The sequence below is a fragment of the Anas platyrhynchos genome, chromosome 1, assembly GCF_047663525.1.
Source record: "Anas platyrhynchos isolate ZD024472 breed Pekin duck chromosome 1, IASCAAS_PekinDuck_T2T, whole genome shotgun sequence".
Taxonomy (NCBI): Eukaryota; Metazoa; Chordata; class Aves; order Anseriformes; family Anatidae; genus Anas; species Anas platyrhynchos.
Genome location: NC_092587.1, coordinates 177,084,189 through 177,106,423, shown reverse-complemented (window position 1 = coordinate 177,106,423; position 22,235 = coordinate 177,084,189). Strand labels below are relative to the sequence as shown.

Here is a 22,235-nt window from a genome sequence, read left to right as displayed (position 1 = left end):
GCAGTGAGGTTGGGCAACACCAGTAACTAACTCTAATTATCCTGAAATTACTGCTATTAATAATTCTCTTCTGGCTTTTCATGTGTCACATATCAGGAGGACAATTTTCTTTTTCTGCAGCAATAAGAGGAATGGAAAAACACATTTTTTTTATTTAACAGAAAAATATCAAGCTACAAAGCGACTGTTGTAGCTCCACAGAAAGCTGCTTGTTAACTCAAAGAAGGTTCTTGATTTTGTACCACAGTGAACAGATGAATAAAAAACCCCACAGGTCAGAGGTGGGTACAGACTCTCCCAATTAGGAAGGAGAAATTAGGCAAACAAACTAGCAATGAACAGCCTAAGCATCAAAAAACGTAAACAGAATAAGCAACTGTAACACCAAACCCAGTTGTTTATTGCCTCTTTCCTACTTAAACAAAGCCCTTGGCAAGCAGGAGGGATAAAGCAGTACATTTTCTCAATCTGAACCTGGTCATCTCATAGGAAACAAATTAAAGGTCCTTCAAGCCAGGCAGATAAGAATCAGCTAAACAGAGAAAAAGGCACTCTTGGGTTACCAGCTGACTTTATCTAAGGCCAGCAGCACTGCCAGGTCCCGTGAGATTTCCTACACGTTTTCTAAAATGAATAGCAAGTCCTGTTCTTCCCCTACACCGCAGAAATCTAACGTATAAACTGCTTTATGCCTTCTCCTAGGACAATAAAAATCCACCTGTGATACTCTTCTGCTGTGCACAGATGATGATTTTAGGGTTTGCCCACAGATTACGGTGCAGAAATTCCCAGGACAGCCTGCATGTGGAAGACAACACGCACAGCTACACACTGCTCCTGCTGGCAAGGTGTTGGGGCTGGAAAAGCCTTCTAGCTCTGGGAAAGCACCAAATGAGCTCTGCTAGACTGTTCCCAGGCTCAGGCACACAGAAAAAGCTCTCTCAAACCAGACATCTCCTCAGCCTTCCTGCCCTTCAGTGGATATTCTTCCCTGCACCTCTGTGGTCTCCTCTAAAGCCCTGTAAACCCCATCTTCATGTACACATCCTCTGGCAAGCAATTAATAGCTTAATTACGTTCTGTGTGCAGAACCACCTCTTATTTGAAACTGCCTCCTGCCAGCTTTACAGCTGCTACACACCAGCCTTGCACTGGCCACCGCAGATTTCCCTCTGCCCCTTTGATCCGCCACCACTCAAGGCTCTGGTTCAGTCCTGGGGCACTGCAAAGGGCTGAGGATGGAGCCCATGCGATGTGACCGTGCTGGTAGGAGGGTGAACTCCAATCAGCAGCAAAATCCCTCGCAGAAGACAAAAAGCAACTTGTGGAGTCATCATTTGCAACCCCAGACGTGGTTGAAATTCCTGGGATTCCTTGAGAGTCACGAAGATCTTAAGCGTGGGGGACAGAGGGATTTGGCCAACCTCTTTTCAGTGGTTTGTGGGGACAGGACGAGGGGCAATGGCCACAAGATGGAGCCCAGGAAGTTCCACACCAAGATGTGAAAAGAACTTCACAGTGAGGGTGACGGAGCACTGGGACAGGCTGCCCAGGGAGGTTGTGGAGTCTCCTTCTCTGGAGATATTCAAGATCTGTCTGGATGCCTACGTGGGCAGCCTGCTCTAGGGAACCTGCTTTGGCAGGGGGGGGGTGGACTCAATGATCTCTTGAGGTCCCTTCCAACCCCTTTAATTCTGTGGTTCTGTTCACATTATATTAGAGACAAATCATAAATGCAATCAAAAGCAAGCTAAATTCATCAGGACTGCTCAGTAAAGCAAATATTAGAATATTCATACAGTATTCTAAAATAAATAGACATTAAGGGCAATATTTATGCAAGTTTCTTAAAAAAAATTAGTTCCAATTAGCGTTGACCTACATCAAATTGTAGGTCCTTTTAGCTGTTCTACCAGTGCACCCTTCCTAATTCTCCAGATTATCTGTTATAACCAGGATGATAGACTGACTCCACATACCATAACGCAGGAATGGTTGCGTCTTTATTTGTTTTAACAGCACCAAATGGAGCCTCATTACTGATTATGACTTTTGGAATACCACCAAGAGGTCCGTTATCTAAGTTTTGTTGCATTCAGCTGCCAACAGCAAAGTTTAATTTCCAAGACAAAAACTGTTTCCACAGCTTGCAAATGGCAGGTTCTGTAATTATCTTCAACACTGAGATTTGCGCTAATATTTAAATTAAGAATTACGGCTCTACTCCTCCTGATTATATTTTTTGTCCTTAGTTAGATTTTGCTTTTGAAGTGCAATTAATATACATTAATTACTTGGAAGCGGATGAAATCAAGTGTGCACTCTGCAGCTTCATGCAGTTGTGTCCTAACAGGAGAACTCTGTGCCTTTCCCAAAAACTTGCTGACTTCACTGCAACGCTGCTCAGCATTAAGCAAAGTGCTTACACTGAATGTTGAGCATACCAACGTATGTATAATCAATACCTGAAATTCTTTGTTGTGACACCGAAAAATGAAGCAAGTGTGATCCGCAGACAGTTCAAGCATTAGATACTTGTGTATGCAGCCAAACGTGTACATTCGCAATGGGCAAAATGCTAATTCTAGGTTCGTGCTCTACTGTCTGCAGTATCTCAGGTAATTTATTCCTTCTACCCAAAATTAAATAAGAAATGGTCCCAGCAGTTCCTCTCCTCTCACTAGAAGGCTTTAGTATTACTCACCAGCACGTATAGGGAAAGAGATGACTAACACCTTGTCCTAAAGCTTGTGAAGTACTGATGGCCGCTATTTGCTATCAACTAATGTCAAAGACTTTAAGAGAGGACGTTTATAAAGAATAGGAGTGCAATTGGCTAGATGCAGGTTCAAGACATGCAATGCTGGTTGATGCACACATCCTTGAAGAAAAATATGCATCTGTAGTCTGTGTACATCGCTGAAACAAACACACACCCCTATGAAAGAAATAGTGTGCCTTCAAAATGATGTTCTCAAACCTTAGGCAATATTATAATATTAAATATTATAATAATATTATTATGAATAATAGTATTATGATTTTATAGATAGACAGATAGATAGATGTATAAATAATAACTGCTGGCTGTGCAACAACTTGAACGTGCTTCCACGAGGATAGTGCATAAGCACATGAAGAACACACTTCTTTACCATACCTTTCTTCAAAGACAACACAGACTCAGGGCAGCAGCTTCTGGGTATTTTTACTTTGGGGTGAGGGGAGGTAGGTCAGACTTTAAGTGGCACAAACACTTGGTTTTCACAGCTTCTGTCACCACTGACAGCACTTACGGGTAGGTGCAAGAGAAGCCATAAGTAAACAGGAACTATATACACACGTTTGGATTTAAATTATTTGTTCAGAAAGTGTATGATGCTGCTTGGCATCACATGGGAAAAAGCAGAGCCAGTTCTCGTTTCTCGTTCCTTTAGCTGACACTTTATTTGCTCCTTTCTTTTACATTCAGCAAAACCCAGCCTTAGGGAACTGGTTGAATCCCTGAGCAGTGTTACCACATGCACTAACCAAATAGGATCTCTGTATGGAAAGAGTGACCTCAAATTATCAAACTGCATATGCAGAAGGAGCTCTTATTTTGTTTAGGTAAACTTGTTTCACGTTATATCTTAATTCCTGAATATTTTGACTGTAACCTTAGCATCATTCAAGGTATTATGGATATTGACAGTTTACATGGCTGCAAAAACCAAGAGAGATACTTCACAGAAGAAAAATCCATGAAGGCCTATTAAAGAGAAGAACCAGCACCCCTGGCTCTCTCTGACCTTCAAATCATTGAAGACTCTAAGAAGTACTCTGGGGAAGGCATCACTACGCTTTGCATTGTTCTTTTACTCTTCTCAAGACTTCCCGGCCACCACTGAGGACAAGATCCTGGGTACATGAACTCTGGTTTGAACCTGTATCACGTTGTCTCCCTCCATATGGTATGAAGCATGGCAATGCTGGTCCAATGATAAATGTTAATTCAAATATTCTACGTAATACTGGTGATCTATAACTATCGTTCATATCAATACTTATCAATTGTAAGTCATTCAAAATGCAAAAGCAAAGCAAAACAGAATTTAAAAAACACCAATGTCAAGCAACAATACGCACACGTGCCTACAACAACAACAAAAAAACAGCAGAGAAATGCAATATAAATATTAAAATTCTGACTCACTTCAGAAGTTAAACTCTTAAAATCTGCTTAAAATGTGACATCCCACAGCAATGAGTCTCATTGTTCAAGGGGTATAAAAATACTGATCTCTAGAAAGTAGCCCTTCATCACCTTAAAGTCACATCACTATTGCCAGATAATCAGAGGGAACAGGCTTTAACAATGGGGAAAACGGCAAGCTAGAAACATACCTTGGATTCAGTAGGAGGATACAGATATAACATTTCTAAAACTAGTCATACATCTTTTGATATGCTTAAGCCACTACAATAAAAAGCATCTCAATGTTAAAAAAGAATTCCTTCCAAAAAAAAAGACAAAAGTATACACTTTTGGCAGCAGCTGAAGCTGAAATGTAGTTCAAATAAAAGTCAAATATATGGAAAAAAAAAAGAAAAACAAAGAAATGAAAAAAGAACACGGAAGAAACAATCATCTCCATATTCCAGTGTATAAAAAAATACATTCCAGAAGACATTTTGAAAGGCCACTAGCATTAGACTTATATTTAGGAAGTGCTTTTAAGAAGGACAGGGTTGTAAGACTATTTCTAGTCCATCTGCTGTCTCTGCCATTACTACTTCCAAGTGCCAGTACTATCTAATCTGCATGCATCCTGGGTAATCCTTCTGCTAACAAGCCTGAAATCTGTCTATGTGTTTTACATTAGCTGTGTCTAGTTTCCCAGGATCACAGGCTCTTGCTTACCCTGGCACTTATTCGTGCTAGTACATTAGTGATATTTTTGAAACATCTTTCATAAAAGCAAAAAGGGGAATTTTTATTAAATGCTGCTTGACACCAAGATTCTGGTACTGTCATGTAATACCTGGCAATTTCAGTAATGTAAGCCCAAAGGATTTAGCAGAAGAGATAGGAGCAGCCTAGGATCTAACAGCCCCAAGAGAGCTCTGCTTGAGTTGCTGGGGAATTGCACTTGCACCTACCTGTCTCATTCTAAGATACCTCATGGAGCTGTCTCCTTCCTCCTCTCTGTAAAAGAAGCCTGCTCAGGCTAGCTTAGACCTGAAATGAAATCTTAACACTCCTGAGCCTGCCAGATATCTTATCTCCTAGAAGCACGGTGACCATTTCATTAAAAAAATACTTCTTTGAACTGTGCAAAGAACCATTTTTACTAGAGCAATTGCAGTTTGGGAAGCAGCCTTAGAAGTACTAACTGCATTTAAGACATTGTTAGACTGACTAACATGCGACTGGTAGGTGACACAAGTGAACTACAACTTTTTCTTTCACTCTTTCCAAGGAATTTATAATTTTTTTGCAAGCAGTAGACAATTTGAATAAAGCACGATACTAGAACAGTATTTTTCTGACTGATTAGCCTATGCAATTAAAACCAGCTAACAAAGATTTGGAAATCGGCTACAAACTTTCCAACCAAGAGGAAAGAAACCAAACTAATCTGTGAGTCAACGAACATAAAAAATAGATGAGAAACACCAAATAAAAATCTATAATGACATTCTAAAGAACATTACATTTCTAATGCTCTCCTTCATAATTCTATTTTTTCCATTAAAATCAAAAATATTAATAATTTAAGCTTCTGGTTACAGCATACAGTTTATTAAGTTGTTTGTCAATTTTATGACACTCTGCCCTAGAAATATAACAAAAATAACCATTTTTTTTTTAAGCTACCAATTTCTTGGAAAGTAAAACTGAAAAGCTCCAGCTATAAGTCATCACTTTAGTGTTTCAGAGAAAGTGTTCGCACTCACCAGCACTGCCGCTTTCAGATTTTTCATCTGATTGGCCTTCTGGAAAAAAAGAAAAAAAAAAACAAACAAATGAACAAAAACAGAAACAACGTTTCTGCATTGATTATTTGAAATTACAACTAAAAAGTGGGCTGCAAAGCAAAGAAGGATAAAAACCACACTTACTAGGTTTGATTAATGTTTATAGATGTGCTTTTTGAAGAAAAAATTACCACACAGAGCAACAAAAAGTCCCCTTTAGTACCCAAACTCATGACTTAAATGGGATAAACTCCATTACACCTCTGATTGAGCTCTGCACAAACGAAGTTACACAGCTATAGATCAGTTGTGGGATTATGCTTAAGTAATAAACCACGGCCATTTATCTTACCAGTCTCTGTAGACAAATAAATATCATTTTTGTGTATTTAAAACAAAACCAAAGTTCTGCAAAAGAACATGTTTGTCACTAGACCAATTTTGAACATGGGCAACCTCCTCTCTAGCTTTTCTGCAGCTTTCTAGATCACACAAGGATATATTTTTTTTCCAGTCTTCTTACCTTCTCATCACTGGCCCGCAGCTGGTACTAGAGCCTGACTTGTCAGATAAAAATATATCGATTAAAAATCAGAAACACATCCTATTCCATAGAGAATGAAAGTATGCGTGAAAGAAAAAAGACACGTGTTGCAAAGTGGCTTGCCATAAAACTTATCGCTCAGGTGAATAGCAGAGTGAAAATCAGGAACAGCTTCCACATTAAATTTCAGTCCAGCCTTTCAGGAGACAGCAGCCAATGGATGTATTTTGGTAAACCAAGTTCTAACACCTACAAAGTCCTATGAAGATAAACTCCTACATAAATTCCTCAACCTCAAGTTCAACTGCTTCTCCTATTATTTGTTCTTTTTGCACCTCCTCTACGGCAAAGAACAAGAAGAACATTTTTACTTATCTGCAATACAGTTAAAAATGGTAAAATATACTTGTCTTTTGCTTCCAACTCAGCCGTGTCACAGCTATCATTATGGACAATTTACTCACAGGCGAGGAGGACTTACTGCTATAATCCAGAGAGAAATTTGTGAGTTGTTAGTTTGATCATTTCTGCCATTTACAGGCTGGGTATTAACAGAACTTGAAAACATGAAATGTTTTACAAAACCTTTTTCATGCCACTGGTTCTTGCTGGCTTTCATGGTTGACGGCCCTATTTTCTCATTGAAAAGGCTGACAGCCAGGGGACTGATGCAAATAGAAGGATCTGAGAGATGCTGCTTTTCTCTGCCCGAGCAGAGGCTGTTGTGAAGTCCTAGCAGCTGAAGGCATACATCTTTTCACTCAGAAAATGTCTGTATGTGGCCTCTTCCCACCCATAAGCATTCACTAAGTGAGTTATAAACCCTGGTAACATCCCAGACATACACGTAGGACAGCCTGTTCGAAGAAAAGCATCTATTTTTTCACTGACTGACTTTTTTGAGTGTATTTGGCATATTTATGCAGCATAATGTTATTACCCACCCAATATTCTAACTCAGTTTTAATTTAGTTGTGGAAACATTCACAACCTACCTAACAAGCAAAAAGAAGAACAGGCAAACACACTGAGACATCAGCCCTTAACTGGGCTGAGATAGTTTTCAAATTCAGATACTGCTTCTGTTTCTTTTTAATTTTGTTTTAATGAAAGACTTGCCACCTCACCATAACTCCTGCATAAGAAGCCATCACACTTAAAAATTGTTAATTGCATCTCCAATTCAAATAACAATAAATGTGTACTATGTCTACAAGAGGAGTGAGCATGCCTGCCTGCATGCAGCAGGTGAATTTGCCTTTAACAGAGACAAACAATAAATAAATATTCAACCTTGTAAAAAACTGCCCTTTTTTCCTCATCACCAGACAATTTGTTTTTGTTATGACTGGGTCACGTGTCTCTGCTTTACAAATCTTCTGAGTACAAATAGTACAAAGAAGATAAGGGCAGCTGTACCATGTCTACTTAATTTATTATTCCATATAATCTGAATTATATCCTCAAAACACTTATTTATATTTGTACGGGAATTAACAGGCTATAGTTTTAGTAGTAAAAATGAAAAGAAAATTAGCTTACTCCTGACAACCAGCTGAAGCCACTTTACATTCATTTTCTAATCCTCACAATGCTGGTAAGCAAGTACCATTTCCATTTTTCAGAGAGGGAGAAGAAAGATGCTCTAAGTGTCACTGTTGTTTATTAACAGACAATGTGTCACAATAATACCTATGAAATCTTGACCCATCAAGCTGCTGTCTGTAATGAGACTAGTCCAAGTCACATATTCTGGTTTTCTGATGATGGGTTGCATCCTCCCCGTGATCCTCACAGATATTTTGAAATTTGCATAAATGCCAGAGAGCTGAAAGGCAGCGGCTGTTTGTATTTCTTTTGATCTTAGGCTTGCCAAGAGGCTTTCCTCTCTTGCTGTTACCTGACTACTCTCCAGCCAGCCCATAAAAGATTGAAGTACATAAATGAAGAAGGAGGCATCAAGTAAGACTGCAAAGCACTTTGGAGTCTGGAATATGTGTTAAGTGACAGCCCAAATAAATAGAGGAGATTGGAAAGTGCTGCTGAGGTACACGGGTATGTGCCGAAACACCTGACCAGGCAGAACTAAGGCAGTGGATGAGGGCATTTACTTCCCAAATAACAGTTAGATGAAAATGTGAAGAGTCAAACATGCATCTAATAAGACTGGAAGTCGTATCGCAAGACATCAAGATTCTGAGTACTATAGAAATAATTAAATGTAATTACAGCAGTAATTGCTTTAATGAAAGAAAGAAACACCTTTCCCAGATTGTTATTAGCCATTGCTCCCCTTAACATCTCTTTAAATGGCTAGATACATCTGCTTTCAAAACTCCAACTCTGAATAATTATTTTCACTGGAATACAATGGCTCACTGTAAGCCATGCAGTAGGCATGATTCATGTATCAGCCCAAAAAGGGGACTTTCACATTAGTGGTTGTGTTAAAACAAAACAAACAAGAGGAGAATACTGGAAGGCAGTGGGAATCCAGGAGCTGGTATTCAGGCAGACTCATCTGTATTATTGAACGGCGTTACAAAAAAAACAGTTGCACTTCATGAAATGAGATTCTGAAAGAAGAGAAGGAAGACACCGAAAACTGGACACGAATGTCACGTTACAAGCCAGCGATCTTCTGCGAGGCATGAAACAGCGAAACGGCCCATGCACGACTGCTTCTCGGAAAGAACCAAAGGTCTGCCTGTCATTCTGCCACTTCACGGATTTCTCTGAACACATTTTACTCGAACAGCAGCGAGCTGGGGCAAGTAGGAAGGAATTGAACATCGCTAAAATAAGCATCAAGGCAATCCCACTTACGAAGGGGGAGTTGCGAATATATATTCGAAACTTCAATAAAATGAGTCATCTCACCCAACTTCACAGAAATATCTTAACGCTATTTTTTCCTGCAGCATGAAATCTTTCTATCCATCCATCAGTCCTTTACAGGAGGGATGCAATCGCCTGCCAAGGTCTGTGTTTTCCCATGGCACATTAGTAACACGTTTCCCCCAAAAAACAACTGAGTACGAAACTTTTCTCACCGTCTGTAACGTAGCTGTGGTTTTTTATTTGTATTGAGAGCCAGCAAGTCTGAACTACCTGCTGACAGAAAAATAAGCAAGAGGCAATTAAAGCAGTTAAGGGAATCAATTTATAGCCCCAATCTGAAAAGTTTGCTGTTAAACGTTTAACAAAAGCATGTTCTCATTTCTTCAACCAAGACAGAAACTGTCAAATCACAGCACTTCCTCATGCCAGGGGGAGTGCCAGTAGGAAGCTCAGAAAAACACTTTTTATCCAGCATATCCCACATCAAGTTCATGATCTGCCCCTACATAGTTCTTAGCCATACACAGAAGGAAAATTCGTTTTGTTCGATACAGAACACTGAAATATATGCAAAATGCTCTCCTCTCCTCCCGCCCAAAAAATTACAACTGTGATAGCTGATGACAAAGATAAGCTAAAATGCCTGGAAGCACAAATAGCATTGTTGCATAGCAACTGTTGATGTACATATGGTGATGTTTATGGAACAGAATGTAGTTCATAGCTAATGCAAAAATAATACCGAAATCAGCCTAGACGGCAAGACCTAGACAGCGAGAGGCAACCGTGCTTCGGGTCCCTCTGCAGTCACCAGGGAAGCCACACTTCCCACTAGCTGTGCTGAACTGATTGCCAGGAACACCGCTGCAGGGCTCGGTGATCTGCCCGGCAATGAGGACTCCGACGTCTCGCAGATGCAAACAGCACTGCAAAGGAGCTGGGGAGAGAAAACGAGTCTTCGGAAGATCAGCCGAGGATCATTTCTGGGAAATGAGCATCTGCTCCTAACCTGGACCAACACAACTGCGATGTAACCACTCCTCACAGCTGTCAGGGCAGCAGCTGAACGTGTTATTTTGCAACCAGTATTTTTGAATGCATATTGCTAATTCTCTGTAATTCACTAGAGCTGTTTCAAAATACACAAACAGCAAAAGAAAAGAAACAAAGAGAAAAAAACGGAGTTAGTTTACACAGAAAGCGTGCCATGTGTGAAAGCAGAGACCAGCTTTTCAGCAGTATCTGGGATGGGATCCACTTTATCCAACTTTGTATTAGCTCAGATCTGGTACAAGCAGTAGAAGACCAAGGAACTGCAATTCATTAGATTTTGGACGTAACAAATGGCACCTCAGAAGAGCCTGCTTCCATCCATTAACTAATTGGGGACTGCCAAGGCTGCAGAGATTTACAATGCAAGAACAAATTTCTTCCAACTCCAACAGGTATTAGAACCAATTGCGATTCAGACAAAACAAAACCACAGGAGACCCACTCAGCAATCTGGAAATCACACCATGCAGAAAATACTAAATTACTTGTTAAGTTTCAACTCTTTTGCTTGCTCTAAGTGGCTGGATAAGTCAATGTGAAGTGCTGAACTGGCCAGATGGGTGAACTCCCTGCAGCATCCTCTCTGATTACCGAAGATTTCAGAAGCAAACTTTGGCATCTCTCATTCATTTTCTGAATCAGAAAAATCAGAGTACCTCAAGTTGGAAGGGAACCACAAGGATCATCAAGTCCAACCCCTGGCTCCAAGCAGGAATACCCATAATCAGGCCATGGGTCTGAGAACGTTGTCCAAACACTTCCTGAACTCCAGCAGGCTCGGTGCCGTGACCACTGCCCTGAGAAGCCTGTCCCGGTGCCTGACCACCCTCTGGGTGAAGATGGTCACTACATAAGCATATCAGGATAGCAGACATAAAAGATCTTAGGGCTTTTAATGTGAACCAGAAAAAAAAACAAAACCCTCTTTATAAAAGAAATCAAACTGTTATATGAATTCCCTCTGTTTTAGGAGGGAATCTTGAGCTCAGTCCTCAAGAAAGGTACTGACTGAGCGCAACAGTGCACAAAGCACTTTTTTGTCCATATTTCACCCCCATTATTCATCAAATACATCCTTCCAGATACATCATCAGAAATGCCACCTGCAGTTCTATACCAGCTGAATCTTTGAACCATGGTTCAAGCTGGCATATCATATCTGTAACACAGCACACTTTGCAAAATACAAAGCAGCGAGATCACCAGTGCTTTCCACAAAAATATGCTAGTTATAACTTGAGAACAAGCATTGGTCTGTGAGAATAGGAATTAATGCCTTTCAGTTTCTTAGGACTGCCTCTTACTGTGGGTTGACTGACGTGCAAAGAGGGATAAGCTTTTACTGAGCCTTTTTCCCATGGCTGACACAACTTTAGGAGTTCTTTTCCATGTGGACTTTCTGGCATCAAACAGTTCAGCAGCCCTTCTTTTGGGCAGTATATCCATGCGTTTGTTCCGCTCTTCAGACACCTGTTCTCACACTGCTGAAATTGGCCACGGAGCTCAAACCATATTGGAGATTCACATTCCAAGACAAGAGTGGCTGCAGGAACACAGTGTCTGAAAGCAACCAGGCTGGAATTTGGGATATATTTGTCACGTTCGTTTTTACAAACAAAATCAAGAAAGAAAAGTACACTAATGTTTATTTTTGATTGTACTGGCAATAGCAGCTTTAACACAACAGCAACACAGTTTAACTTGGTTTCCTGAAAACTCACTAATTGCATGTCATGCTTGCTAAACTCAAGCAAAAACAACTTTGACAGGTTCTGTGCTTATTCAGTGCTTCACTCCAAATATTTCTCACTTCAGTAAATTCCCTTTGCCCCTGATTAATATTATAACTTCTACTCCACTCACTAGGTCGATGGTCCTTGAATAACATCTTGGAGTTGCTAAGAAATGCCAAACTTTTAATTGATTAGATAAAAAAAGGATAGCTTCTAAGTACCTAAAGGCTTCAAGACACTGGCATTACAGATAGTGAAACAGAAATAAAAGGGCATCTTCTGGCTACCACAGTCCAATGACTTCCATTATAACTGATGGCAAATATTCCATATTCAAGTTAAGCTGCAGTTATTGCAGACGTTCAAGTTACCCCAAGAGGTTCTGGAAGCAGTATTTTGTATTAAAAAGTATTTGGAAAACAAAATCCCACGAGATAGCAAACATGCAAAAATCTCGGAATGCAAATTCTAAACACATCTTCACACCTGAAGTAGCTCTCTTCTTTCAAGCGTTCTGAGGTCAGGGCACAGAGAAACAAACAAACAAAAAAAAACACGGGGCACAACTGAAATGCTTACAAGGTTCATGAAAACTTGTTCCCTATCTCTTTCCAAATCTATAATCTACAGATTATAAAAAACAATATTTATGTGTTGCATGTTATGCACATGAAAATACAGTCTTTTTTTTTTTTTAAGTGAAAAAACGATTAAAAGATTAAATTAGTTTCAGAGAAAGGGATAGCAACTGAAAAGTGCCTGAGTCGTAGTGTGAAGAGCTTAAATTTCCAGCCCAATGGTGACAGTCGAGCTCCTTATAAACTTATTACCAGCCATTAAATCTGTAAAATAGATTTTAAAAAGGAGGTGGTCAAATTTACTGAGTATTTTAACTCTGTCCTGTGAGTTATGATTCTGCACCCTCCTTTATTTGATAAAGCATCACACTGACATCATAGCAACTACCTGCCAGTCCATGAACATGAAAACATCAGAAGCTGTAGAGTTTGCTGCCCCACAGAAGGCAGAAGTATTAAAAATTATTGTTTGTCTCCTGGGTAAACCAAAACCTAAGTACCTGAAATGGAGACAGTAAGATGAGATCTGCAGACATCTTACTTCCTTCTCTCTCTCCCCAACATTCAAAACACGACCATGTAATTTCAGCTGAAAACCCTACAACACGTGGGACTTGCATGCAAGCCGGGCTGCTGAGCATATTGTACACTGTAACACTGCCACGTACCTTAAATCTAACATGCAATTTAGGACATGTTACCTCAAACATCCTAACTGCTCATTCAGCTCCTGAGCTTTACTTAAGGCAGGCCAACCAACTGGAATCCAGTGAGAAAAATGGTAACCTTACTTCTGCAGTGTTTGGTAATAGGGCCTTGTTAAGATTTAATACGCTTAAACCACAGTTAGATTCTAAGAAAACGTGGTGAACAGATGTGTTTGCTAAAATGGACCTGATCAACTGGGCAGAGGTAGAACCATCATTTTTATAAATCTAAATTCAAGGTAGAGATCAAGGGGAAAATGTGTTCCCATGTGCTTTTGAGGTAAAACAATGCAAGAACACTTTTTCCAGTGAAAACTCGAGAAGGGAACGCACAACATACTGCACTCTGTGTTCTGTTCAGCAGACCCACGGGTGAAATGTACGAGATAACAAAAAAAAAAAAAAAACAGTGATACATATGCAGATTACTACAAAACAAAGCCAAAATTTATTCGGAGTCTTCTGGCCTTTTCAGCACCCAGTTTATTGAAATCAGGTACGCTAGGACTGTAACAAATTCTGACCTACCTGCTGAACTTTCGGTGAACACCGTTAAGGTCTGTCCTCCCACGCTTTGCAGAAGAAAAGGATGTTCCCTTGGTGCGCTGACAGAGGCAGGTTTTCCTCCAATATCATTGATGCTGGCAAGTTCTTCATTCAGAGTAAATGACACCTAACAGTCACAATGACCACAGTGTTACTAAACAGACTCAGTGACACAGCTCTAAGAGTTATGGGGAAACAGAAAGAGAGAAAAGACAAGTAGTATAGAACATTTCTACTTCAAAAACATTTCCAAAAAAGAGTGGGTAAGAATCTTAACACATTGACTGCATTTTGAAATAAAGCATTCAAAGCTTTAATGTATTTAATAGAATTTACTCATCTTTTAAGTATATTATTTTCTCTTGCAGTCAGAGAATAATTTGATCTTCCTTATTAAAATGGAAGGCATAATAGGCTTCCAGGCATCATTCAGTGATTTAAACAGTTTCACACAGCCAGCTTAGTCCCCAAGAAAAGCGCTAGGGCACCACAAGTGTTATTAGCCTGGGAACTCCAAATCCAGCTCCCCTGCCATATTTACATAGCAATGCCCATAAAGGAACTCGCTGAATGCCCAGTGCCAGGCACAGCAAGAATCCTACAGAGGGACTCATTGCTTGGTCCAAAGTTTCTTCCAGTTCAAAGTGACAGACCTAGGTGATCTTTTAAGCAATTCTAACTAACACTGCTTTTCTCCTGGATATCTCCTGGACCACACAAAAATCAGACCACATGTCTGAGAGAGCTGGCCAAACACTTCTTGAACTCCAGCAGGCTCAGTGCTGTGAGCGCTTGGACCCTGTTCCGACTGCCTGACCACCATAAAGAACCTTTTCCTAACCTCCAACCTGAACCCCCCTTGAAAGAGAAGTCCCACAATAAACTTATGGGCATAGCTAGGAACAGAATTCTCTACTCCCAACTCACTGATACAACGCTTAATTACAGGTGTAACAAAAAATACACGATATTAGAACCCAGAAAGCTCTAAACAATTGTTAGAAATCAAAAGATAACACATCCACAGCCTTTGGATGTGGTAGTTACTTACTTCTGTTCTTCCTTGATTTCTGCAAAAGAAAATATTTAATGTTTTAGTTTCCAAGATCTACTTCCACAAGTTTAGCTTCCCTGATCAAAATGCAAAAAGCAAATTCTGGTTTTGTTACTCATCTTCACTCCTGAACTGCTCAATTTTTTTTTTTTGGATGCTGATGCCCAAGGATAAGTGGGAGAAGTCAGCAGGTGAGAACAGAAGTAGCAAAACAGCATAAATTAAAGGAGATTCTCCAGTTATATGTGCATATTTCTTAGGTTTAAGAAATCAGACGTCACACGATGGCACAGTGCCACTCCCCCAGTATAATTTCATGTATTTAGGTAATGATAACACTACACAGGCAGGTATTTTCCAGTTTACAGAGAAATATGCACATGGTGTTTGTGAGAAACAGGATTATGTAATATAAAAGGTGCAACCTTATCTATTTTACTGCTGATGGCTTCTTCTATGTGCAATGTCAACAGTCTAAAAATTGCAACCAGGAAAGGTACAGTAAAGGCTTACTTGGAAATCCTTAGTTTTCCCACTTCACCTCTTCCTGATGCTTTACTCCATTGCTGTGACAAGTATTTCGGGACCTAAAACAAGATGACAGATTTCAGGAAAAGCAGATTTTAAAGTTCTATATAAGTTATGTACACGCACATACTTTAAATGTTTTCTCACTGACCGCTCCAGAACATGGTATGATTTAAACATCATAGGCAATATATTCCAGTAGGGAGAGCAAAAAGAATCACAGAATGGCTTGGATTGGAAGGGACTTTAGTTCTAGCTCCCCTGCCATGGGCAGGGACACCTCCCACCAGCCCAGGTTGCCCAAAGCCCCATCCAGCCTGGCCTTGAGCACCTCCAGGGATGGGGCAGCCACAGCTTCTCTGGGCAGCCTGTGCCAGGGCCTCACCACCCTCTGAGGGAAGAATTTCCTCCTAACATCTAATCCAAGTCTCCTCTCTTTTAGTTTAAAGCCATCCCCCCTTGTCCTATCACTCCACTCCCAGACAAAGAGTCCCTCCCCAACAATGCAGCGTAAAAATAAGGCCAGCGTACAGTATGTTTGTCCAAATGAGGGAAAAACTGGACTATCTTGAATCTCAAATACTATTATGCAATCATAAAAAGCCAAAAAGATCAGCATTGTGTTCTTAAATGAAGGAGTCTCAGTAATCCTACCAGATAAGACTATACTTTTAAATACTCACTAGAAAGTCTCATCTCTTTGGGAAAAAAACACCACCACCACAACTATGAGGACTGTGAGAAGACAGGCAGCTCAGAGACCAAAAGGTGCTGCAAAAGAGGAGGTTTAGAGTTTGGGAGCCACATGGATCCCTTCAATTACAAAGTTTTTGGTATCCGCAGCCTCAGGCAGCCTGGGCTCTTGGTGGGCAGCAAGGTGCCTCAGGGCACAAGTAATGAACTGACAAGCTGAAGGCTGGCTTTCTCCTTTTCCTACCGCAGTGTGAGCTGAAATCACAGCCTGCCTTGCTGCTCCCTGGCCATAAAAGACCAGCTCAGTACTGCGGGGTAAGCCAGGCTCTGAAACCCGGCGCTTCCACGGCCAGCCTCGTGCCTCGCTGCAGCTGGTGTCCATCCACCCACGTTCCTCAGCCTCCCACACGTATCCCAGCAGGCAGGGCTGTGCCTCTGCAGCAGCGCCTCGTTTTTCTGGGGATGAGGATGCCAGGACAACGCACCCAGCGCTCAGCAGCCTTACCGAGTTCTTCTCACAGAGCAGACGAGCTTGAGGCAGATGAATAACATTTATTCTGTGAGATCAGAAGGTTAAGTGTTTGTGCCAACATCCTCCATCTCTGTTTAGCAAAAAGCTAAGCGCTGATTAGAGGAGTGCACATTTCCACAGGACTTCAGAAGATGTCACAGCCTCGCCCTGGGGAGCAGCTCCCCACCCAGCCCCTGCATTTGGTGCCTTCAGCCCCCGGCCAGTTGAGCCCCAGGGGCACGAGGAGCTTCCTTGATTCCATCAAGAGATACAATACAGACCCGAGACAGCAAGGGCAATCATATCCCACTATCACTATATTACATATTTCTTTTCTAAAGGAAATAGCTGAAAACAGCCTAACAGAAGTTCCTACTTCCCAGAAGCCCTTCCTCTCTGCTCAGGATGTAGCAGTCACTGCAAGGATGTACCTCAAAGACTCAAAATAGTAAATTGTCAAAGCAGAAATCCCTCTACTGTTCCAATACAACGTACCAAAAAAGTATTCCAACACCAGAATTTAATAACTTCCTTCTTAACTTGCTCACGACAAACCTGGACAAATTCACATTCTTTAATTTTGCAGTCCTGGCTTAGTTCACATTCCTGGTACCACAAAGCTCACGCAGTCCTCAGCTACTCAAAAAATCCGTGCCCATGTCGAAAAACGTTGTGAGGAGCAGCCACTGAGAAAGAGAAACACACCACATGCTGCCCTTGGTATGTTTCAGGCACCAAGTTGGTTCTCTGCAGCCTGATTTTTGTCTTGCAGAGAACAGAAGTAAGCACAGTTTTACTCCACACTGAGGAAGCGAAATCTACCCCAGGAACTCGCTGACAAACAGTAGCCTGCAAAGTTCCCAAAGCTCTGACTAATTTAATAACAACCTTGCATTTATCCTGCATCCTTCCTTAAACCAAAACAAGCAAACAAACCCCACAGAAAACATCTTAGTACTGGGGCTTAACACTTACCTTTAGTCTCACAGCACCCCAATAACTGGGGAATACCTAGGAAATCCTCATGCCCTCCAACCATTCAGCCAAACAATGTCAATCCAGGCTGGCACTGGGTCAAACCTGTCACAAATGCGTGACAAAGCAATGAATGGGCACACTGTACTGATATATTTTTTCATAGTTTTTGAAGTGGTGACTTTCTACAGCAGATTTCATGCCGAATCAGGCCTCATTTTCTCTCTAAAGACAAGATAAATGCTGTGACACGTGCTCTGGCTGACTCAATGGCAATATTATGATGTGCTCGCACCTCATTTCTGTCTAATTTATACTGCCAGGTGATAAGGCAGACACACATTATCACTGGAGAAGGACTGAAGGATTCTGCTGCCATTAGCGTCGCTGACTTGCCACATAATAGGATCAGACAGGGAATTTATTCAGGCTGGGAGGCTGCAGATCAATCCCGCTCCTTTCAGCTGCCTCAAAGAGTGCAATTAATCATTACCTTTCTGCCAGCCCATCGGGATTCAATGGCTACACAGAGAAAAAGAAGAAAAGGGGTTGTGAAGGGCTGAGATCAAAGGATTACTTCTATCTGCTCATGGTTACTTCAGTTCAAATGAGATTGCACCCTCAAAACCCTCAAAATGGTCTCAGAAATCGCTAGCTCCATGCTAATAGTGTAAGCAACCACAGGAGAGGTAAGGAATGTCTTACACGCTACAGAAGTCTTAACTGGCCAGTTTCTTTTAAGTTTAACACGATACAAGTGTAACTTCCTGACAACAGGCAGCCTTCACAATCTTTAAAATGATGTACAGAAAATGTAACAATGTACAACATCTGAAAATAAATGTACAGAAAATGGGAGCAGCCATTCTGTTTTATACAGAACAAAAAGAAATTTCAAAGAATCCTAAACAGGAGTTGGAAAAACACGGAGTCGTGGAATGACTGACATGGGGACAGAGGAACTGCCTTCTGACAGAGCACTTGAAATCTTGTAGGCTAGTGGCCTTTATTCTGGGGTTCTAGATAAAAACTGTCTCCAAAAAAACATACAAGATAACAACAAAAATAAATCTGTCATACTAAGTAACACCATTTCAAGACCTCTTACAACTGCTGTTCTCTTCCTGCTGCTCACCTCACAGGAACACCAGGGCTCCGGCACACAAGGAGCCCTGCAGGTGCTGTACAACAAAAGGGCCCCTGAATCACAGAATCACAGAATTTCTAGGTTGGAAGAGACCTCAAGATCATCGAGTCCAACCTCTGACCTAACGCTAACAGTCCCCACTAAACCATATCCCTAAGCTCTACAAACATCCCTGCTTCACACATCTTCTCTCAGCTTTTTCTCAACTGCTTGGCTACCTTTGGAACAAAACACAGAAGCAGCCCCCACCTTTAATAAAATCCTGCCTATGTTCTGCATTCGATGAAGTTATCTAGTTATCTGCATGCTGCATGTATCAGAAATCAAGTAAGGCTGATCTCAGGACCTGTGGTTCTGTTTTCTTTTGACCATATAAACAAGAAGTTAAAGCTCTCATCCTTTAAAATATAAATAAATACAGCAGATTAAATTAAAACAAATAAAAATAAACACATCACAGAGGGAGCAAGCAATTAACAACTCTAATAGCTAATACTAAATGGGCTTCGCTTTGCTACCAATGCATACCCAACAGTTCTCATGATGCTCTCAGCTTTCCCTAAAAACACAAAACAAAGTTATCGAAGTTGCCTTCTGGTTTTGTACTAAAGCAGCCCACTGCGTTTCTTGTGTCTCGTGCTTCTAAAATACTCATGACCGCATTTTTTATTGCCTGTTAAGTAGTCTCTTTGGAATACCTTCTGTGCCAGCATAATACATGCTAAAGGGTGATTAAATAAGCTTTTTTTCCCCCCTCCTCCAACAGAGTTGATTGCTCTCCCCCTGAAAGCAAGGCTAAAGTCAGCCTCGTTATCCCACCTAGCGAGGGCAGCAAGTACTGGTGCTACATGCTGCCACCACTCTGCATGTTGAAGATCCCAGTAACAAGTCTGGTTGTCTCCAAGTTCAGGTCCGAAGGGATTTAAAGGATAAAATCCTGCATGCACCTTGCTTTGGTCTAGCAAAATTAGCCGTATTTCAGTGTTCCTTTTAGTTCACTTTTCTCATTAAAGCAGGCAGCAGCCCATGCTCACAGAGCCGTGTCAACTGCAAGCTCTGATGTGCCTGAGAGCTCCCGCCTTGCTGCAGGAACCAGCGAACCACAGCAGACTGAAGGTCAGCCCAGTTCAGCATCCTCTCCCCACACGTGGCCAGCAGCAGGTGCTTCAGGAATAGCAGAAGATGACAAGAATAGGAATGTTCCACAGCATGTGGGAATTAGAATGCTTTCTGTGATCTTTGACTCAGTGGTCTTGAAGCAGGGGAGCACCTTCACTTTTAATATCTCAATACATTATTCTGGAACAAGTTTGTCTAATGTCAATCACACCTTCCTACTGCAAAAAGCTCCAAAACTTAAATATTGTGCAAAACAGTACCTGCTTTGTCTGTTCTTCATGCCCACCACATGAATTTTCTCACCCCTCATTCTTGCTGTATTACCGATTCTTACCTACTCATCTTCTCCTATGCATGTTTCTCCTATCCACCTGTAATGTCACGTATTACTTTACAGACATCTGTAAGACTTCACAGAATATCCCAAGATGTAAGGGACCCATGAGGATCACCGAGTCCAACTCTTGGCTCCACACATGCGTACCCAAAAATGCAGACCCTATAACTAAGTGTGCAGCCCAAACGCTTCTTGAACTCCAGCAGGCTTGGTACCATGACTACATCCCCAGGGAGTCTGCCTGACCCCCCTCTGGGTGCAGAACCTATCCCTAACCCCCAGCCTGACCCTCCCCTGTCCCAGCTCCATGCCGTTCCCTCGGGTCCTGTCGCTGTCCCCAGAGAGCAGAGCTCAGCGCCTGCCCCTCCGCTCCCCTCGTGAGGGAGCTGCAGGCCGCCATGAGGCCTCCCCTCAGCCTGCTCTGCTCGGGGCTGAGCAAACCCAGGGACCTCAGCCGCTCCTTTGGGCACTGACAGCTTTGTGCCCTCCTTACACCGTGGCACCAGAGCTGCACACAGTGCTGGAGGACAATCCCTTCCCTCACCCAGCTGGCAGTGCTGGGCCTGATGCACCCCAGGGTGCGGTTGGCCCTCCTGGCTGCCAGGGCACGCTGCTGGCTCCTGTTCAGCTTGTGGGACCACAACCCCCAGAGCCCTTTCTGTGGGGCTGCCCTCCAGCCTCTCATCCCCAAGTCTGTACACACAGCCAGGAAATCAATCACCTCCCTAGCACAAAAGGTAACAGCGTATTGGGGAATTCCCTCACAGACACCATTCCTCTGATCACTCCTCATGCTGTCCTCCGAGCTGCTTCTAGGCCAGCTACATCCTTCCCAAGCAGAGCACCAAGTGACACCCCTCAGCACCCAGACCCGGCACCAGGGAAGCCCCTTCCCCTCTCACACCCCCTCAGGAGGACGCCCAGTGCCTGCTGCCTGCCCCCAGGAGGCTGAGGAGCCGCCTCCAGCCCTAAGATGGCACCGAGCGGCTCCCGGGCCCGCGCCCCGCTCACCTTGACGAGCCACATGCCGGTGTTGTGCTTGGCCCCGCTCAGGTCCAGCTCGCCCTTCTCGCTCATGGCTCGGCCGCCACCGGCCCCCACCGGCCCCGCTCCTGCCCCGGCTCCTCCCGCTGCCCTCCCCCGGCCCCCGAGCACCGACGGCGGCCCAAGGCGGACAAACGGCCCCGGCCGCCAGCGGAGGGGACGGGGGTGGAGGCTGCGGGAGCCCGCCCCGGGGACGCCCAAAATGGCGGCCGGGGGGGAGGGGTTAGGGGAAACACCACAGAGAGAATTCACGTCCCCGAGAGTGCTGATTAAATACAAAATAGCATCGTACTCGCATCATTTCAGGACGTGGGAGGGTGGTTGGCCCCATGGGTATTGCAGAAACACAGAATGGTTGGGGTTGGAAGGGACCTCAAAGCCCACCAGTTCCACCCCCCTGCCATGGGCAGGGACACCTCCTACCAGGCCAGGTTGCCCAAAGCCCCATCCAGCCTGGCCTTGAGCACCTCCAGGGATGGGGCAGCCACAGCTTCTCTGGGCAGCCTGTGCCAGGGCCTCACCATCCGCACAGTTAAGAATCTCCTCCTAACATCTAATCCAAATCTCCCCTCCTTTAGTTTTAATCCATTCCCCCTTGTCCTACCCCTCCACTCCCTGACAGATTCCTTCCCCAGCTTTCCTGCAGGCCCCCTTCAGGCAATATAAGGCCACTATGAAGTTTCCCCAGAGCCTTCTCCACACTGAACAACCCCAATTCTCTCATCTTGTCTTCATAGGAGAGGTGTTCTATCCCCTTGATCATCTTCATGGCCCTCCTCTGGACTTGTTCTAGTAGGTCCTTGTCCTTCTTATAATGGAGGCCCCAGAGCTGAAGGCAGCACTCCAGGGGGGGTCTCAACAAGA

The 22,235-nt window shown here is 42.8% G+C and overlaps 1 protein-coding gene across 1 annotated transcript in view; it reads right to left on the bottom strand.

Moving 5' to 3' along the window:
- Positions 1–21,548, bottom strand: part of GTF2F2 (general transcription factor IIF subunit 2) — an 82,702-nt gene extending 61,154 nt beyond the window's left edge. Inside the window, exons 1-5 of the mRNA XM_027471966.3 lie at positions 21,339–21,548; positions 15,531–15,604; positions 15,015–15,033; positions 13,946–14,090; positions 5,941–5,979 (exon numbers count right to left, since the gene is read on the bottom strand). Coding sequence (XP_027327767.1) covers positions 5,941–5,979; positions 13,946–14,090; positions 15,015–15,033; positions 15,531–15,604; positions 21,339–21,404 — 343 coding nt within the window. The 5' untranslated portion in view covers positions 21,405–21,548. The remainder of the gene's footprint in view (positions 1–5,940; positions 5,980–13,945; positions 14,091–15,014; positions 15,034–15,530; positions 15,605–21,338) is intronic.
- Between the last annotated feature and the right edge of the window lie 687 nt (positions 21,549–22,235).